The 21,786-nt window shown below is 46.6% G+C and overlaps 1 protein-coding gene across 3 annotated transcripts in view; it reads right to left on the reverse strand.

Annotated features, from left to right (window-relative positions):
• Window positions 1-21,786, reverse strand: part of LOC120956303 (RNA-binding protein 24-B-like) — a 48,194-nt gene that overhangs the window by 8,094 nt on the left and 18,314 nt on the right. For all 3 annotated transcript variants that reach the window (XM_049610689.1, XM_049610690.1, XM_049610691.1), the window contains exons 3-5: window positions 5,766-6,218; window positions 5,535-5,661; window positions 4,077-4,140 (exon numbers count right to left, since the gene is read on the reverse strand). In XM_049610689.1, the coding sequence (XP_049466646.1) occupies window positions 4,077-4,140; window positions 5,535-5,661; window positions 5,766-6,023 (449 nt within the window). In that variant the 5' untranslated portion in view covers window positions 6,024-6,218. The remainder of the gene's footprint in view (window positions 1-4,076; window positions 4,141-5,534; window positions 5,662-5,765; window positions 6,219-21,786) is intronic.

Below are 21,786 nucleotides of genomic sequence, written 5' to 3' on the forward strand. Positions count from 1 at the left end.
AAGCGCGTGGGGTGGATGGCTACATACCACCTCCCCCCCACGATCACCAACGCCACACATCCGGCAGAAAAAAAACGGTTCCGGTGCCGGATCGGACAGTCTAACGGGCCCTCTGTTTGCGGCGGTGCCATGTCACCCAGGGAGTGGTCAGCACGTGTTAAATAGACCGTGGCCCAAACCGTGGCCGAGGTGAAATGTGAATCATGCCAACCCGTTTGACACGATCTGTTGCGTAGTTTAGTTTAATTTTTTATTTTTTTTCGACGCTCAATTTTATTATTTTTACGCGATTTCGGCATGATTGTATTACACTGCCATTTCGAACTAGATACAACATTGAAAAAGAAAAAAACAAACACCAACGATGGTCAGGCGACCGGAATGGAGACGCCACCGTGGGGGAAGAAAGAAAATCTAAATGGAAATACACTGAGCACCACAATAAAACGTACAAACACACACACACACACGCACACAAGGGCACACGCCACACCAACACCCACACACACACACACGGCTGGGGGACACGCGCTAAAAGAGCAAAATCAACAACAACAACAATAACACCAACAACAGTAACACCAACAACAACGGCAAAAACACAACCAAATCGCACACACACACACACAAACGCACACACGAACGCACTTCTCACCTCGAATCGAGCAGCGAGCGCGATAAATCACGACAGACGATGAGCACGACGATGACAAACAATCGCACACACACGCGCTGCTGTGGGGCTGTGTGTGTGTGTGTGCGTGATTGTTGTGTATGAGTGTAAACGATCGGGTGGGTCGACGTGGGTGGTGGGGAAAGGTGGGGCACCACGAGCGCACATGAATTGTTCATTCGCAAGGCGCGCACACAGTTCCCCTTTAGCCCTCTCCAATCCAATGCCTATCCATACACACACACACAGACATAAGGGCACCCGCCCCGTAGAGAGGGAAGTGTGTGTAGCCAGTTGACACACCCGCCGTTCGAATGCAACACGTACCACGGAACTGGACTCGTCAACCCTTTGCGCCCGGACAACTGAAGTGTAACCTGAAGTGTGTATAGGGGGGGAGGGAAACGGGAGAAACAAAATGGAAAACACTGGTTTGGTTTCGGTTTGGTACGGTACACACGGCACACACCAGGTAAAACAAAACTAGCAAACCTCGCTGCACACACACACACCCCGGAAAAACTCATGAATATCTAGCGACAGTAAAAAGAGAAAAACATACAAACACGCACACACGGAGAGCACACGAAACACACTAAACGAACCGCACACGACCAACCCACACCAAAAGGTTCAGGAAAAGTGCAGCAGAACGTCGAAAACAAAACGTGAAAGGAGTTCGTTAACATGTATAAATGCACTTTGAATGCGTGGCGATGCGAAATAAAGTCGCATTTCCCGAGCATTGTTGTAATTTTTTAAACAATTTACCTAACAAACCTCTCATTATCTCTCAGCAATCTGACTCCATACTCTATAATCAGTAGTGAAGCTACAAAACTATTCACCAAGAAGTAAGTAAGCCACTAGAAGTCACAAAACCAAACTCAAACTCTAACATACAAAAAAAAAAAAACCAAATATCACTTCACCACGTCGAAGCAACCAAAAAACACCAAATGAAACAAACCAAAAGACCTAAGGAAAACAAAACCAAACAATCAAACAACAAAAAACTTCAAACAGTATCATATAGAAACACAAAAGAGATGGGTGAACCGAAAGCTGCAAACGCTATCGAGTAAAGTAGACAGAGAGAGAGAAAGAGAGGGAAAGAGAAAAAACACATACACGTAGGAAAAAAAACACAAAATATAAAAGGAAAATGTAATAAAAAAAAAACAACTAAAAACAAAATCAACAAAAAACAAACAAAACAGCAACAACAACAAAGAACACTATAAAACTCTGCCACAAACGCGAAAAACGCAAAAGAAAAATTCACTCGAACGCTCGGCTTTTGTGTTGTTTTGTTTGGAAAAATTACATGAACGTGAAGCAGCTCGCAGCACGGGACCCATATCGAAACGCCATCAGCGCCATTTGCCTCTAGTGGGCAAAAAATCAGCAGTAAAGCGGTCAACCTGCCGCACACGGGCTGCAAACAAAACGAAGTGGGAAGTGGAGGAAATGAGTGGCAGATAAGGCAGAGTAAGGTAGAAGAGAAGAAAAGAGGGGGTAGAGAAGTTTGTAAGAAAACAAACAAAAAAAACAGACCAGAGAACAAACTGCATGTATGTAACGATTTGAGCCCCAAAACAAACGCCTTTTTCCCTGTGGAAATAAATAAAAAACAGCAAACGAATATGGGTAGTGGAAAACTTATGACCCGAACAGGCAATGTAGTCAGCCTGTGCAGAGAGATTAATCCATTTTAGCATGTACAAAATGTGGTTGATTACGATTGAAAAATAGATCGCACTATATAGCAGTACGCTGTCTCTGCGGGTGTCAATAAACGACTCTTTGCTTCAAATTTGGAAGTGTAACGGGACGAGCAATCACTTCTAAAGTTCACCAGTCACCACACACACACACACACCCCTCGACTGGTAGCCGACGGTTGAAGAGTTCTAAATAAAAACCGCAATCAATCTTTTGCTGTAGTAAAAAACGCGCGCACACACACTCACACGACAGCTACTACCGAAGACACGGAAGCAGCAAAGCAATATCTCCGTGACAGCGCTAGTCGCAACGTCTCGTCTCAACACTATCCTGCAGGCGACACGACACGCCGAAAGGGAAATCGGGTAGAGCGCGGCTTAATTAACGGCCCACCGACTGTCTCCAACCGATAGCAGGAGGACGCAACGCAACGATCGCCTCTCCGCTTTTAGAACATTTATTCCGCGTCCGATCTAGCGCCCCGTTAGCGGGTACACGCTCGCCATGGTTAGTTTTTCCTGGGGGAAGGGGGAGGTTTTCTGCGCTGGCTTCTCTACCCCTTGGCGCACTGCTTGCGTGTCACCTATATGTACGCATACATATATCACCACACTCTGGGGAGTGCGTGTGACGCAAGGCGACTAGAGTCAGAGAGAGTAATAGATAAAATGAGAAGGGAGACATGTTGGAAAAGTTTGGAAAACTATGGGTACCTATTTTTAGGCTAGCAAACACGTTACTCTACTGGCTGTAATGGCGCGTACGAATGATGATCATCATCACCGTGCGGGCACCATCGTGCAAAATAGAATATGTGTGTGTGTGTGTGAATGCTGCACCGAGAAGTGCAGTTAATGCGAATGTGTCAGTTGGCAAGCACACATTATTGCTTCCAATCGCAGTTGGCCTTCCCCGAAAGAAAAAGACAAGACACTTTGCTAATGGGACACCATGCGTCTCCACCGGGCGCGAATGGATTATTGCGCAGTATACTAAAATGTACATTATTGTTTTCATTTCATAAACTTATATTATTATTCTGCGATTTTCAATCATTATGAAATATTCTATTAAATGTACTTGTATTGTATTGTTCGCACCAAAGCAAAAACAACATAAGTAAATTAGCAAAGTTCAGTTACAACATACAGATATGTAAGGCATTAAATATTACCAATATATTATGCTTCCTCATGCATAAAAATACCATTTTTTTAAATAAAAAATAATAATTCTTCAACATACCAGTTGGATCCATTGAAAATGGAGCATGAAAATGTTTTTTTTTGTTACTAAATTTTTGAAATTCTTTTCCAAACTGCACTTGTCGAAACCTTCCCTATCAACAACAAATAAACGTATTAAAATCCTCCCACCGAACCCCACCAACCCATCCACGTCGCGCTGATGGTGTGCCATTTGGCGGACACGTTTTGGCTTCACAACAACACAGAAGAATAAAGGGGAAAGAGAGAGAGAGAGACAGAGATCGAAGTAAGGTAAGAAAGACAAAAAGGAACGAAAAAGGCGGAACAGGACACGGGGTGTTCGAGGACGCTTACACGGGCGGTGTAGGAATGGGATGTGGAGCATAGTAGTGGTAGAAGAGAGGTACGAAACAAAAAAGAAGAGAAAAAAAACACAGATGCGCGCACTGTCAGCCAAAAGCACTTACCCGTACTGGCCCGGTATCACTGGGTAGCCGGCCGTCCGCAGTCCTGTCGTGGCGAACTGGTAACCTGAAATTGGGACAGAGACAAGAGCAGAAATAAACGTCAAAATACAAACTCGGTCAGTCAGTGGTGCGAAGGACATTGTATCGTAATCGAAAAACAAGGAAACGGAATCGTAAAAAAAGCACAAGCAAAGGGTACAGAATCAACAGATAACGCCGGTAAAAAAAGGTCGGCAAACAAACTACTACATTCCGTTCGATGTGTATCATAATTTTGTCCAACCTCGTTTTGGTTGGTGCAAAAACACAACCCCTCGCCTACTTCTTCTGCTAGAGCTGCTCATTAAAATTGCATTTCCGTGCTCATCGTCACGGCGCACGTGGATTGCCTAATGAATCCACCCCGTTGCTGCTGCAATAATCAATACCGCAAAGCTTATCCCTCTTCCGCCGCCACCATAGTACCCGTCCGTCCGTACACGTCAGTGTTTACGCAGCAACAGTGAGTGAGCGAGCGAGCGGGACACACCAATAAAACCAAGCGAATAAAGAACCTTTCCCAGTCGTCATCGCCACACCAACACCAAACCAACCAAGCGGTGGTGGAGTCTTGTAGCGGCCACACCACCACCACCACAACAACAACAACAACAATGTCCCGCCATGACGGTGCCTCTGACCTCGGTCAGGCGCGTGGAACACAACAAAAAATATTTGATTCACTTTAATGATTTGTTTACTCGCCCGCCCCTACGGTACGGCGCGCGCTCGTTTGCAATGACTTCTGTCATCGGGTTGCGCTTTAGTGCTGTGCCGACCCGACAGCCGATTTCCTCCGTCCGAGAGTGGGTTGGAGGAAACTTTTCACCCAACGGCTGACAGCAAAGGCACCGTGTCATGATAAATCAACGAGTTTTCAACGGCTCCAGCTAATAGAACTCCAGCAAATGCAGTGACGGAGCTGAAGATTGACACTTGCCGCGCTCGCTTTGCAGCCACTATTCAGCGTGCCCATCGAAGGATAATAATCCCTTTTCTTTCACCGTCTGAGCGTGAATCAACACACCTCCCAAACTATGGTGGAGCTAAGGCAAAAGCAAACAAAAAGCCACGGACACAGAAACAACACCAACCAACTTGACTTTGGCAGCTTAAAGTTTTGCCCTTCACGGCGCTATACCTCCGCCGTGTTTGAGGTCCGGGGCAGGTCGTAGTGGTGCTGTTTGTCTAGACAATTCCGGCTGTACCGGCCGGTGGTATCGGTGGCAAATAAAGTCAAGCATTGCACCTTCCTGCCAACCATCTGGTGGTCTTATAACTTCCACTCTACTAGACTGATTCCGCGCTAGCTAAAGCAGTGGTGCATTAATTTCTGCACTAAGCCGAAGACAGAACGGCAGCAACACCTTCATTCTACAATTCATTTTCCTAATGGCCACACACAACACACACACTCACCCTGTGATGCGTTGCCCCGCGGTTTGGCGCCCAGTATCGCTAGGTTCACGTTCGCTTTCCTGCCGTCGATGATCGGGTTCGGCTCCTTGCAGGCACGCTCAGCACTCAGTCTGTCGCCCATAATCACCTGTGCAAAGTGGTAGCAAAGAGGGAAGCAAGGATGATGTGTTAGTCAAATGAAAAGAAAAAAAAACCAATCCTAAACTCCCAAAAACCCCACTGCACACTTACGAATCCGTAGCCGCGGCTTTTGCTGGTGGTGCGGTCGGTTATCACTACGGCCTCCTCGATATCGCCGTACACGCTAAAGTGCTCCCGCAGGCTCTTGTCGGTCGTGTGGTACGGCAGCCCGCCCACGAACAGCTTCGTCCAGGTCGTGTCCTTCTGGCTGCTCTGGGAGGAGGACGTGGTCGTCGTCGTGCCGGTGCCGCCCGATTGCACCAGCGCCAGTGCGGCATCGGCCGCATCCGGGGAAACCTGCATCAGCATTTTGTAATCCAGCTTTGCGACCGTTGCCAGCAAACCTGCTGCCACTGTTGCACTTGATAATATGTTGGGGGGAGGGCGGGATGTTCTTCGTAACGCCACACTCTCACACGCACACACGGAGAGAGACTGTTCACCCACACGTTGGATATGTAGCGAAAGTTGCTTGTTTTGGTCCTTCGAGCCGGATACGCTTATCTGCAAATGAGAACGGACAGATCGAGAAAGAGGGAGAGAGCAAGAGCAAACAAAAATAGCAATTAGTAAACAGAGCAATTAGGCAAAGGGTTTGTTCTAGCGAAGGTTTTATGAAAGGGTAAATGTCTCAATTTTATGACCAAAGTAAAAAAAAAAGTACAACAATATTTGTTTTTTTTTTCATCCCTACTGTGTAACTCTTTCAGCGACCTTCTCCTAAATAAAACCTAAAACTGTAAATAAGAAAGGGGCTTCGTTTTGAGTCATATCGCACAAAAGGGTTGAGCTGCTGAACGTTTCAGTCTTCTTTATTTTGGATGGATAGAGACGATATTGTAAAAAGATCAACAAACAAACAAAGAACACATTTTACGCATAAACCTCTTACAGCTTACGGACGACCGTCAATTTGAGGTCAAGCCGTACAAACACACACACACAAGCAGCAATTCTGTCGAAAGACAGGAACTGATATCCATCGTGAAGGCACCCACAGCTACCTCAGGAAGGTGGTAATTTGATACCGTTTTTCTCTACGTACTGCGTGCTTACGTACACTCCCGTTTAAAGGGACGAAACATACGTCTTGCAACACAATCGGGCGTATGTCAACGCTTGCAGAGCCCTGCTTTAATACCGAGAGAGCATGTTCAAATTATTTCCCTTTTTTGTTCAGTTGTTCAGCTCTGTTGGCGTAGTTTGTGTTTTTATTTTAATTTTTCCACTAGCAAATGGTCCCACCACCGCACGGTCACGTGGGTCGATACAAATAACCCAGAGTCTCTGACGGCGGTCCCCCCCTTATGGCTTTTTTGTACTGCCGGGACGAAAACGGAAGGTGATTTCAGTTTATGAATTCGATACTTCCGCCCGGAGCAATTGTACCGCTCCATTGCTGCTGGCATAGTGTATGTTGTGTGTGTGTGTGTCTGGGGCATTACCGCACGATTAGACAGTTCAAAGAAGAAGGGAAATGGAAAAGTTGGACGTAAGCAAGAAGGTTTCATTTTCAAGATAGAATAAAAGTCACATGGTTTCATTTGGTTTCGTTTTCCCCAAGTAGACCACACGAACGAACGAACGAGCAGAAATATCAAAGCGTCTAGCTTTGAACGAGATCCCAGGCTAGTGTAGGCAGTATGTGTGCTAGAACAAAAACAGTATCACAAAGCACTCTTACAACTGTAGCTCCAAAATCAATGCGCAATCACTGAACTGCATACACACACACACGTACAAAGGAGATTCATTCTCTTCACCCGGAACGATTACCTTCCGCCCCAGACAAAACGATCGCAAACATTCGATACTTCAAATTAACTCTTCACGCATGAGAGAACCTAACTCGCCGACCAGCCGGCCTGTCCCCAGTTTGCTTGCTTTCCAAACGCTGGTTCCACCGTCCATGTTGCACTACCGGGCCAAAGAGTCGAGTGATCGAGAACGCGTGTGTGTGCCGTTCTGTACCAAAAGCTGCCAATGCCGAAAACTATCGAAAGTTTAGTCAACCGTGCACTCCGGTGGCACCCCCGGAACACACACAAAATGGGGTCCTGTGAGTGCAGGAATTGAAAAACTGTGCCTGAGAGAGCGAGCGGTTTCAAGGCTTTTAAAACGTGCTCCTTCTGCCTGTCAAACGTTTTACATTCGAAGTGAACCACCACCACACTACCAGTTTCTGATGGAGTTCATAAATGTTATTGTCATTCCGAGGGGTTTTTTTTGCTTTGGTTACGAACTAAAAACGAGTCCGATAAAAATAAAGGTGCAAATGCATTCGGTGAACGTTCGGCGTGTACATTGCTTTCAATCACTTTCCACCCCACCAGTTTTGAATCAGTAACCCGTTCCACCGTTGACCGTCTGGTGTCGGACTATTTCCCGGACTTTTGGAACCCGGTTAGTGCTCTGTGCGTTAATGATGCAGGAGAAGGAGGAGCCCAAGCGGTGAAGCCTTCATAAATTATATTGGAAACCCTCGCTTTTGTTTGGGACATTATTCCAGAATAAATACACAGTTAGTTGGGGGGAAGCATTTGTCCCGGAAGCCGGATGGTACAACCGTTCAGCTACGGTTGATTGCACCTCGTGGGCTTCTCGCCGGCGATCTTTCGCGGTGGAATAACTATTTTAAAAAAACAAGGCAACTGACGCACACACACACACACACACACAAGCTCTCCCGCTTCTGTCTGTCAGTGTCGACATTGTCATCGGTCGGTATCATCCATTACACCTCTCCCCCTTCACATATCCTCCACAACGCCCCACACCGCTCAACTGTTCTCTGCTGATGACAGTTGCCTTTTGATGGCCAAAAGGGGTGTGTGTGCGAGGATATGGCCGATATTCATTTAAATGTTACTCCCTCAGTGCATCCACACTGGGAATAGGGAAAAAAATCGTGAAACGCTCGCTCTAGGAAAGCCCACGGGAAACACTGGCGGGAAGCCTTAACCGATTGGTTCCGTTTCAATAGCGGAACCCACTGTCGCTCTCCACTCATCCACTCCGGGGGCTTGCGCCTGAAAGATAGGCTAACTTCTCGACACGCCGGTGGTTTACAATTTCCAAACACGTTCATCACATTGATTGCAGTTTTTTTTTCCTGTTTTTTTTTTGGGCAGCCATCAGTCCTATGCCTCGGATCGGAAGGAATGGAAGGACATTAGAGAGTGCCGAGCCGAACTGAGCGTACTTGCACCCTTGCTGAACAACGTTTCCTACAGCCAAAGTATGTACACACCCCTCTTAGCAGAAGCAGGGAGCACTCATCAGATTTTTTGTAGTTATACCATTTCAATTCTTTTTTACTGACACTTCGTTTCATTTTTTTTTCTTATCACTGACAACTGAGCGACATTTGGGCGACGCGGTGCGATGCTTGCATACTAAAACGTGAACGCGGCGAACCCCGCAAAGGACGAAGGCGAGACGATAGCCATGCTTTCCCTAGTGCGATTTGCCAAACGGTCCGAGAGGAAGGAGTTGTTGCGATGTTGATCACGAAACAGGACCACGGCTGCCTGGACGCGAAAAAAATGGGAACCTCGACGCGCCTTAATTGTTGTATTTTGCCAACATTTAAGCCGACCGACTGTAGTCACGATGTGACCGCGCGCGTACACCATTTCATAACCTTCAAACTTTTAGTTCCAGCAAAAAGGTCTTTCGCTATGTTTTTGTTACTCTCTCCTGCCTCTTGCGCGCGCTGTGCCGGCTTCTGCGGGGGCATTTATGATGAAATTATTTTTAATGCCACTCTCGTTAGCTTCCCGTTCTTCCAGTAATCTAGCTACGATGCCTCAGCAGATCTGCTTCCCTCCACAATTCAGTGAGAACATCGATTCTTATGCCTTATTTTTTTTTTTTTGGAGGACCTCTCCCTCATTTGCAACATAACCGTCTGATGTTTCCGGAAATGAAGGATGGCGTGTGCAGCCTTGGACCAGGAAGCGAACCGCACAGCGAACCCTCCACCAAATCGGTAAGCGAATTAATGTAGCGAAAAGGCAAAGATAACACCCTCACCACCACTTCCACATCGCTTATTCTCGACGTGCAAGGGAGGTGGATGCCACAAAAGTGTCAAAATTAGAGAACTCGTTTGCGGGTTCTTTAACGCGAAGGACATGAAAAATGATGTTTTACTTTAACACAAAAGTAAAGAAACCCTTTAAAACTACCAAAAATCAACGGATTCTCTGTTTCAGGAACTTGGTTGTCTTTAAATCCGATGCCCATTCTCTTGCTAATGAATGACTTCTTCACGCCAACGCCAACTCCTGTACCAATCCTGTCACATTCAATTACACCATCAGTACCACGATCAATTTAAGCCATGCAATGCCTACCGTCGTCTGCAAACAATACCAGAATTCCAATGTCCCGGAAAGCCAATCTACAGGGAGACATCTCAACGCCCTTTTAGTAGTGCGTGTTTTGGGGACGAATAATACGCATCACTGATTTATGGATTTTAATTCGCCTTTCAACCCAACAACTACTCTGCTTATGCCTCTGTTGCGAAGGCGTTGCTCTATGCAATCGATTGGTCGTTACGCCTCCTTTCGAACTCTGGCGACCGTAAATCTTCGTGTTCGAAAAGCCACCAAACAAAAGATGCCCAAGAATGACATCTTCGTAAGCAGGGTGGGGGTTCTTGCATGCATGCAGGGGGTTCGCCCGTTTTCGATCAACTACTAAACAGCAGCAGAACCCCAGCAGAGAGTGTGTAATACCACATGTGGGCTCTCTGTTGGGAGATTCGTTTCGAGAGGCGACGAATTCCAATGCCCTAATCCTTGGTGACAACAATTTCGACATCCACAAGACAACTGCATGCGGCCCCGAGTGCAATAATCATAAACTACTGCTTCTCTACGGTCTCCTCTCTTGCCCGTGGCGAGTGCCGAAAGAGGGATTTACCATCATCAAGTACGGAATTCCTTTCCAAGGTATGCAGTATGCAAACCGAAGACATCTGCTTGGAAATTCAAGGAATAACACACGCTCAAGACGTTGCGAGGATTTGGGATACACTCTCAGAAAGATTCTATAGTCCAAACAGAACTATAGATGACAATGTTCTCATTGGTGATGCTATTGCATCGGTTGCATCGTGGCGTTGTTTCGCTGTCGGTCCCATTTACCTGAGGGACTCGTGGGCAAAACAGAGGATCTAGATTCTGATTTGATGTTGTCGCAAGATTACCGTGCTTGTAATAAAATAATATACACATTACGTCGCACACAGGACCAAAAAAGCAACTTCAGACCAGAACCTTTTAGTTCCATCCTTCTTCACCCCCCGGAAGGGTTCTCTCAAGGGAGTCCCGGGAACGCGCCAGCAAACATTCGTCGTCTCGTTACGCGTCCCTGCAACTACGTACGCGTATAATTAATTTCTCCCCTCTTCGGACACGACAGACCATGTTTGCGTCAATGACAGACCCGGCCAGGCAAAGGTGGCCCCGCTGCTGTTCATTTCCCAGTGGCCGCTTGTCCCATGTTGAAGTGGTGGTGAGGAGTTTTTTTTTGTTTAATTTTAAAAGGCTCAGCATATCCTACCAATAAGCATTAATGGGGGAAAAAGGGGTCAGGGTTGAACGAGAGAGAGAGAGAGTGAAAGAGAGAAGCTATCGGGAAGCAACCTATTGCTGGTCGCCATTCGAAAGGTCATCGGATGTAATTTATCAACTTCACCAACAGATAGATACGCTGCTACAACCCGTCCCATATTGCCATCGACCTCACTGGTTTGGCTTCCCACACTGCCTCGCTTCTCCATATCGTAATTAGATGCAGCAGTCTCTGTGTGTGTCTGTGGCCGTGACCGAAAGCACCCACCTATTGGCCCTTCTTTTCCCACTGTTCAAATCCGGCAGGATAATTCACGACGGCTATTTAGACATCACATGCTGCCTGGTGGCTGGTTTAGAACATCTCCTTCCAAACGGCAACCACCACCAAGCGATGATCGGGGAGCCTCCCCGGGTAGCCGCCACGGGGACCTTGTGAGGCAGCTACTTTTGCTACTGAAAATCCACTCCCACTACCATTACCACATTTCGACATTTCCGCCTGCAAACAGTTTATCAACAGTCAAGTGTTAGTCCGGCTGAAACCTTCCGACGGGCACACCAACTGCACACAATGCCAGTGGTGTGAGAGCGCGTCAAACCCTCCACCGGTGGAAGCCATACAGTCTCGGATCAGCAGCAACGCGTGTACACTGGTAGCTCCACGTCGGTCGTCAAATCCACCCCGGGAGAGAAAGGTCGTTGCATATACATCTGAATGAACGCACCGAGGTGGTAACAGGCAAGAGAAAGCGAATTGTTTTTTTTTTTTTGGTTGCAACCAAGAAAGCCCAGCAAGATCCCAGAAGTTGTTGTGCTGTTAACCCTTTCTTCTGGTGGGTATGGAACACTCTATTACAGTATCAAATTTTCCTCGGAAGAACATTTTTCTATTACATTCCTGTTTCTTTCTGCCCCAAAACGCTAGCTAAAAGTGCCGAAGCACTGCAAAAGCACTGTGGGTACAATTTCGTGACGTGAAGGTGAAGGTGCAAAACGGCCCATCCTAAAGTACACCCAAAACAGAACAGCAAAGCGGACATTCCACCCTCCCAAAAAGGAGAGAAGGCAGCAGTAAAGCCCACGAGGGAAACGACGACGCTGTTACCGAGCCGAGTTTGCCGAAGGAGCATTACGTCGCGCGTTGTTAATGTGGCTGAAACAGAGCCTCCCGGTGCCAGCTTTCAAGCCCTCCCTTCCTCAATTCCCCTCGGCGGAAAGAAGCAGAAATTATGTCCCAATGCTTTCCCGCTTTCTCGGTCCCGTTCGTTCCATCTGTTGGTGTGGTTGGTTGCAACCGTGGTTTCTGGTTCTAGCTGGTCGCTATCTCCGCCCGCGTAACGCTTCCGAGGTACAGTGCAGTTTTATGCAACCCGTTATTTTGAGCCTCGCGTCCACACAACATATGCGGAAGAGGGAGGTTGAAAGCATAGAGAGCAAGCACAGCCATTTCCACCTTCCGCTTCTCCAACGCCAACCCTTCGGAAAGGACGACGACGTGACGTGCAAAAGGGTAGTAGTAGCCCAGCAATTGTCATCGCGCGTTTCGCTGTACCACCAACACACACACACAAACACAATCCAGCACAAAATCGCACACGGAACTTTACGACCAAGCGACTGCTCGCCTCTTGTGCTTTATGCTGGTATTCGGTGGTATGAAACCCTTTCGTATGCCGCTCGGTGTATGTGTCGAATGGGGGTTGGGAACACGAACAACACGGCGACCAGACACGCTCGTTCGCTACCTTTGATGCCAACAAGTCCACCAGCAGCAGGACCTCGCAAAACAACGCGGCAGGCACGGCCAGCCAGCGGCCTTAACAACGAAGGGTGAATTTTAATTTCTGTAAGGACAGTTAGAAAACAATGTGGAGTGAAATACGCCTGCGAAAGGGGTTGCTTTTCCAGAAGCACAACGCAAAAAAACTGTATATAAACGATCAAAATCACTCACAGCATAGGTCTGCACGGTACGACTTCCCCTTGCCCTCTCTCTCGGAGCAGTCGTAGTCGCAGACATTGCATGAAACGGATATTTGCCGGGTTTAAGCACGGCTCGAGCGCCATCACCTCTCCCGCGCAACAAGGTTTCGATATACTCATTCGAGTTTAATTTTCACATCCGTTTCTTTGCGCGTTGCTTGCTTCCTCGCCCCCAACAGCACACGAACAAATTGAATGCACGTAGTTATTTTTATATTTTTAAAATTCTTTCCCCTGTACCCCGAGGATCGTAATTTTCGTTCACCTTTCTTCTTTGTTCACGCTGTTCATGCAAAAGACCGAGAGAAGGAGGAGGACACACACCTCCGTTCAAACTCACAAAGAGCGAAATTAAAAAAGCACCACACGAAAGCTAACATTCCCAAATGCCAACGCCCCTTCCCGGGGTAAGTAATTGCAACAGCATACACTCGCATTCGCGCTCCTGTGTGTTTATGTGCGTGAACGTGCGCCCATGGAACCATTTCCCCGGCAATTGAGAACTAATTCATAACAACATTGTCATCATCCTTTGGGGCAGCAGGACGACAACGACAAGGAATGTGCTCTCCCCGGGTAGGAGTGTTTTCGCACCTTTTCGGTGCTATTTTCTCAGCTAATGGAATGTGTAATCTTTACATTCCACTGCCACTGTACGATTAGGTCTCTCTCTTCGTCGGTGCAAGGACACCTTTCTTTTTCGGGGGAAGCCAAACCACAAATCATTCCGTTCTGTTAAGGGACTGCTTCTCACTTTCCATTGGCAAAATTGGACCTTGTGTGTGTGTGTGCGCGCCATTCGCAGCCAGAACACCAGCAGCCTTCTTTCGCACAACACTATGCTCGTCTGGCGTCGTTCATAAATCAAATCAATTTCAGCACAGTTCCCTCCCTTGCTGCCTGCCCTACCAGCTTTCCCAGCTTTTTGACAAACGACAAACACACACACACTCGCAACACATTAAAAGCATGGATGAAAGGTGGTGCCAGTACAGTGCCAGCTCCACCGTACCAAGCTTCTCGCCCTGCTAAAGGACACGCAACCGCGATACTAATGGGACGACTAATAGGCTAACGGTTAGGGGATGGGTGGTGGTGGAGCATGAGGTAAAAAAGTGACCAGCTCGACATCAAACGATGCAACGATTTATCATCATGCGATGCTCCCACGTTCCCCACCTGCTAGGTGGTCCCAAGTGGTCATCGGGTAGTCCTCGTGTGGAATCTGCTCCGTAAATCTGACACAGACAGTCGTCCAACGGCATACAAACACACGTGTGACAACGAACGAACTGTTGGAAATACACATACACAGAGCCTGGTTGTCAGGGCAATCATTGCACTTGGGTTGGGTTTCAGCAGTTTTATAGGCACTGTTGTAACTGTGTTGAAAAACACCCTGGACTCGACCCCAATTCCTGAACCAGAGTCTCCTCCAGGTCCGCTCTTCGGAGTCAAATACAGCCGAGGTCAAGTCGGGCGTCATTTATGAACCCCAATCGAGCGCAATCGACGTTTAACTACTGCTTCAATGTATGCACAGTGGGCAGCAACGCAACTAAACAACAAACTAATCTAATGAATTTATCCACTTGGGTAGGTCTTTAGGAGCAGGAACTTTCTCCAGTTTTACAACCACATTACAATTGAAGTGTACTCGACGACGACAACGTCGTACGTTTAGCTGCAAATGACATCGGTCCCAAGAAAGGGACGAGAGAGCGACTATAAAGTCGAGCAGCCAGGACCGGCGAAAACCATCCGAAGGAATTAATTTATTTTTTCGCATCGTCAAGAATTTAACCCCAGACGCCCTCTCTGGGATTGTCCCTCGAAACATGAAACATGCTTTGTAAGCGTTTTTCACTTCTTCTCTTTTTTATCGGAGAACATTGTGCCTGATGATATCAAGAACAAAGTGTCACACGATTGGCAACCACACAAATATTCCATGGTCGGCTTCATCGGGACGGAGAATCCCAAAGATTAGCGTCCCCACACGCCTTATTGTGGTAAGTGATTTCTCTTCCAAATCACTTCGTCATGGTTGTGTCTGCACCAAGCATCTGGAGAGCAATCGACGTCAAATCGAGACACAATCCGGTGGGGGAGGGTCGATAGGTGATGGCCGTGCTGCTGGCATTAAGTTAGCAATCATTAATCACTGCACCGAAACACACGGGACCAGGATACACCATCGATGAGGTGAGTTGACGCTGCTGAGATAGCCTTTTCTACATCTGCCATCGGAAAGGACGCGCTCTATTGTCCCGTGAAGCTGCTTAACAACATAGTTCTCGGCATCATTAGGGCCGATTAGCTGGGTTCATGTTTTTTGGAGTGGTAAAGATATTGGCATTTCCTGCAAAGTTGCATAGTTATTCATGTATTCAAGGTTCTTTTTGTTTCCTACAATAAGATGTTGAACGAGATTCAATAACGAGATATTTAAGCCTCTTTGGAATGTGTCTATTCCTTTTGTAAATCAACTTTAAGCATTTTAGACTTTTAGAACGCATAAACTGAGTTTAAATGAAGAAATACACCTTCGAATAAACGAAGAATTGCGTATTCCAACATGACAGAGTCGTCAGACTCTTGTAAGCTTCAACTCTTATTGGTGTAACATCACAAACAAATTAAACTAATAAGAATTTAAGCCAATAAACAAGGACTGTTACAATTTGTAGCATTAAAGGGATATAAAAAGGCTATAAATAATTCCCAAGTTAATGCGCAACATTATTTCTACGCATTTTATCTCCAAAAGTATACAACACACAAAAAAACCGAAACAAGTGCGTCATTGTATGGAAGTACGCCATTGTCATTCCCGAACCGATGCAATCATCAACCACAAAGGGAAAGAAATACAGTTTATTCCGCATCACCCTCCGTGACGCATGAACTATCTTCTTCGACGACACTAAGATAAAGGACTGGCCCAGAACGCGTGCCACACAACGTCATCATCATCATCATCCAACATTGAGCGTTCGGGCTAGCGACGTCATTTTTCTACCGAGATAAACTCTCCCTGCCTCCTTCGAAAGGATGACTTCACAAATTCTGACTCCCTTTCGCCAAATTGCGCCCTATTCCGTTTGACTGCGACACACGTACCAATGTGGGGGGTTGAATATGGATTTGGGATAATTTATGCAGATAAACGAAGATCCTGCAACGAATTCTGATTGAGTTCCTACTGGAAATAAAAATGCAATGAATCTCTACGTACGTATTCTTTACACCTTCTATCGGTGGTTTGGTGCTATAAAGCTTGTCCCTTACATGTGTCAATAATAGAATGCAAAAAGGACACACACAAAAAATACAACAACCCCCTCTTCAATGCTGTTACACACACATACACACACCAAACCGCAAGGAAGCAATGGTGCTGATGATGATAGCATGCAAACGATTTACTTCACATTTTCCTAGAAAATATAATCATACGGTATCATTTTCGTAAAATGTGCATGCATGCATTATGCTTCAACCCTCACACTGTCCAATAGCGCTGCTCCACGTCAACGTCAGCCGGGCGAATGGGCTGCCCTTGCAACTTTTATGAGCCATTCAACTGCATGTTGCACTGCGACCACTTACCACCGCCGTGCTGGGTGCAGCTGCTGTTGCTCGCTCTCACTCTCCCCTGATGCATACCGCACCACCTTTCAATGTGTACGTGTGTGTGTGTGTATGCATACACAACGCTACACGATCGGAACAATATTTTATGACACAAACACGGTTCCGATTTCCGTTCACAATTTACGACCCAGTCCCAGCGCGTTGCATGTGTGTGCAGTTTCGCCGCCAAAATCCTTTCATTCGTGTACGCCGCACTCCTCTATCTCTCTTCTCGTAGGGGTTCGTTTTTTTTTACTCTCCAACAACTCAGGCTTCCAAACGTCAGCAAAACAAAGACAAAAAGCGCAAAGCGCACCCCAATATCAACAATCAACAAACGGCGTAAGTGGCGAAGGAGATAGAACAACAGCGAAGAAGGAGAGCACGAAGCACGAAGCACAAAAATCAAACATCAACCGGTAATAAACAACTCGACGCGTTAGGATAATTGTGTGTATGTGTATGTGTGTGTGTCTCGATGTTTCGGTGTAGTTGTGAGAGCTTTCGTGTACACACCACGTCACCTTTTTTCCCTGAGTTTCATTCGTGTTTTTTTTTTTTGTTGTTCACTCCATGTGCCCCTGATTCCACCATTTCCCTCCGGGGCTTGTGGTGGGAGACTTAGCTTTGGCCTGGTAGTTTCACCTCGCCATTTCCGTCTTTTTACTTCCCCCTTTCGCCCCACATTCGTCCTTTGTGTCAATGTACTAGCCTACACAGGCCCAAGCCACATACCGAGTCTGGCCAAGGTTACAAACACACACATTCTAAATGCGCGCGCGTTGCATATCAAGACGGGGACGGCGGCACTTCCAGGTGTGTATGTGTGTGTGTGTGTGGGTCAATGTGTATGTGTGCACGTAGGGCAACGATTTCAAGAATTACATGCATGTTAGGATCGTACAGGCGGGCCTCGCGTGGGGAGGTTAATTTCTTCCTTTCATCCAAAAGGAGAACAATTTACGCTCACTGTTTCCTTTCCTTTTTTGAAGTTGAAACGCGTTAAACTGGAGCATCTAAGTCGAGAGGACCTCCGAAACAGCAACAGCAGCAATAATGGCAGCCCGAACAGGAAAAGAGAAAACAAGTAAGGAAGGAGAGTCTTTAAAAGGATTCCTTCGAGGTTTAAATGTCTTCCGAAAACCCCGAAAAAGGGTGCCGAACAAGAATTGGATGCCCCGAAAGCCCAGACACCAGATGTTTCTAGCCCGGGTCCGGCCAGCATTTAGCAGGGTTCTTCCACCACATCACCCTTACCCATCCTTTTCTTTGTGGCTCGTGCGTTACGTCTTGTCTTCTGAAGTACAGTGGGGGTTTGACAGTACAGTACACCTTTTGTTTTGGTGCGATAGAGAGAAGAACCCAAAAAAAACCCAATGCCTCATCGCAGGGAATTGCCCACGAGTCAGTTCAGGCTCAGTCAGTCGGCGATTTAAAGGGACCCTCTTCTTTACCGGGTCGAGCGTCGTTTACAGTGCGAATTGGGTCATTTACCCTTGGACTCAGAAGAAGAAGAAGAAGAAGAAAACTAATCCTCAACCTCAACCCGAGGGAGAAACAGCTGTCAGGATATTATAGCCACGCAGAAACCTCACGTCACCTTTTTGATGGAGGGTATGAAAAAAAGGAACATTGGAAAACGGAACATCAGAGCGAGAGAGAGAGATATAGAGTGAGACCCACACAGAGCGTTCTAACTATGTGCCGGGAACGTGTGTACCAATATGAACAGAGCCACACACCACACGTTCTGTCGATTAATCAGCATCGGATCAGCTTACTCCATCGCCCTTTCCCTCGAATTTCCCTTCCATTTTATTATTTGTAGAACAAAGCCGATCGGTCGAAGCTAACCTCTATCCGGGCGGTTATTCTCCACAAAACGTTATCCACCTTTCCGGCCCACGGGCCGTTCTGTTCTTGCCGCTGTTTCGCCAGCCAGCCCGGGTTCAGAGGGGCGCTGTTTTTATGATTCTTTCCGTGCCCGTAGGCCTCACACACTCACTTTATCAGGACCTTTATGCACTCCATTAATTCGATTTGCGTCGTGCGGATGAACCTCTCTCTCTCTCTCCCCACGGTCTGTGCATTGTGTTGTGAATTTGTCCTTACAAAATTCAGGTTCGATCGAAGGGACATGCCATCGATTCCCACCTCACTCACACACACACACACACGTTGATGACGGGAAAAATCTGACAAATAATATACCCAACATATTCCCGTGGCACCTGGGAACACCTTTGCGGGGAACGACGGGCAACAAAAAAACCCCTCCGTCCCGGGTCGGGGAAGCGGGAAGTCGTGCGTTATCAAATATTAACCTCGCTCTCTCCCCACGCAAGGGGGGAAAACAGTAGCAAACCTCAACAAAGGGGGTCCCCACAATACCGAACATCATTATAACACACACGGGGAGAAGGTTGTGGCGTTATTCTCGCCAGTCCGTATTTAATGCACCTTTTACCGGAACAGGAACACAGGAGGGGGTTTTGCTCGCTCGGCGCCCAACCACTATTCCCTCACTATTCTGGCACACACTGTTATCAACCTTCACACACGATTGCATGTTGTTCTTTATGCCTTTTTTCCCCCTCTTTGTGTGAATTTCTCTCTTCCCTCTATCAATGAAGGGGGGGGGGACTTGCCCACAGCGGAAAGGATACTACCGGAACCGGAAGGACAACCTTCGCTCTCCCGCCCTTCCAGCGCACTGAGCAAGCACCGACAGGCGACGGTGGTTAGCGCGTAATAAAATCGCTGGTTTGTTTCTCACACCATCACAACACACGACCCCCACAACACGACGTCTAAGAGGTTTATCAATTTACGATGCAAACCCTTGGAGAAGGAAGAAGCCGGGCGCATGAAATTTAAAACCGTGCTTCCTGGCTGGCTGGCTGGCAGCGTAAACCGCAACAGCCTGACGTATCTTGTCGATCGGAAACTTCAACAAAAAAGGACCGCTTTTTTTTCGATGGCTATTCAATCGAGTGTGGCAGCTTCTGTTCCTTCTCCACAAAAACGCAAGCTGCCACTGTGAATCTTCCCAATTTTTTGTGTATGCTGGTACACTAGAGAAAGGAAACGTGCGGTAATTTACTGCACCGTGAGAATGGTTCCTCCGGTACGGGGGTACGAGAGTACGCTGAGACGAGCAGCAACAACACACAAAAAAGGTATCTCTTCAAAATATCATTATACTGGCGTTGTTGGCGACAGTTGCGCCACGAACCTTCCTTTAAACACTGAAGAACCTTCTTTCCATGCTGCTCCTTCACATCCCCGCGCGTTCGATGCACTTTCGCATACAAATGCCTAATTAAGCGCCTGTGCCTGTGTCCCTTTTCTCCACCCTGCCGTCAGATACGTTTTGGCCATGTTTCAAGAGTTTATCTTCCGATTATCAGACGACGGGACGGGTGTTCTTTTTTTTTTGCATGTGCTATTTGGGATAAACGTAAAACTTTCTATATTTCCGTGAGTCACGGTGAGAAAAAGTGGGGTTTTCTTGAGTTAATTTGATAATAATTCAATTCTCGCGAAACTTTTCCCGGTAAGGTACAACAGTCTGAGTTGGGAACGATATACAAAGGAAACGTTTCCAAACAGATAAAGGTGTCTCTGTCGCGAGTGTCTGATTAATGCTTAGGGTGAGCAATAAAGCGTTTACTTCTTTTAATAAATTATAAAAGTAATTTCTAACGAGATCTTATAAGATTCAAAATTAGGCAAACACTGTTTCCAGTAAGCAATAAATAATCTGTTTTATCTTTTTGTATATTAATTTAATATTTTAGATTCATAAGTATGAAATTATTTTATTTATATTTCCAAAACAATATTCATATTTTTCACTGCTTGAGCATTCAAGGGTTTAACTTACTGTTAAAAAAAAGAAGTTACCACAACTGTCAAAATCAGGAATTTTATGTAAGATAAAAATATTCAATTAATAAATGCACTTTCAGTACGTTCTCATCAAATCATCACAGCTTTGTTTTGTTTCGTTCCCTGTGTTTGTGTGCATTACCCGTCCAAACACAGCAGCACACCACAGCTCCCAAAACGAAGACCCGTGGCTTATCCCCCCCCCCTCCGCTTCGAGACCTATTTTTACACAAAGAAATCCCACCTTCGGATTTTGGGCCACGCAGAACTTCTTCCTTCCTGCCAGCCAGAGCTCGAGACATGCGAGCAAAACCGCATGTCTGAGAACACGTGTTGCCCAACGCCCGACCCCACCCTCTCATAAAACCCGTCACACACAAACACACACAAACACACCCGCGTGTATGCCAGTCTACCACGGCGAACAACGACAGCGAAAAGGCAAACAATTCAAATGACCGAATGATGACTGAGTAAGCCCGGGGCGCGCTGTGTGGGGAGAAGCACACGCAGAGCAAAGAAAAATGGTTATTTTTTGGAAAATCTTTAACGAGAAAATTATTCGCAGCTTTCGCGCCCGACCCAGTCTTTTGCGTGGTGAAAGAGGGAAAGAGGGTGGGAAAAATATTCACAAAACAAAGGCAGGATCATAAAACGCAGAGAAATCCACTTCCCGGCCGGTCGGAAAAGTCCAAAGTCTTTTTGCCAGTCCCAGCAGGTTTTTCCCCCCCATCACTCAACTCATGCCCGCAGTGCCAGTGAAAAGCCATTGCACTCATGGAATCCCAAAAACACACACACCCCCATCTGCAAGCTGCACATTCAAGCGAGAGCGGATTTCATTCAACTGCCGTCTCGATTTTCTTCAATTTTCCTTTTTTTTTGTAATTTCGCCTCACAAATCCAACACACTCGTCTTTTATTATGTTTGGAGATTTCTTCTCTCTGTGTGAGTCTAAAATGGGGTTTTCGGT

The sequence above is a fragment of the Anopheles coluzzii genome, chromosome 3 (assembly GCF_943734685.1).
Source record: "Anopheles coluzzii chromosome 3, AcolN3, whole genome shotgun sequence".
Taxonomy (NCBI): Eukaryota; Metazoa; Arthropoda; class Insecta; order Diptera; family Culicidae; genus Anopheles; species Anopheles coluzzii.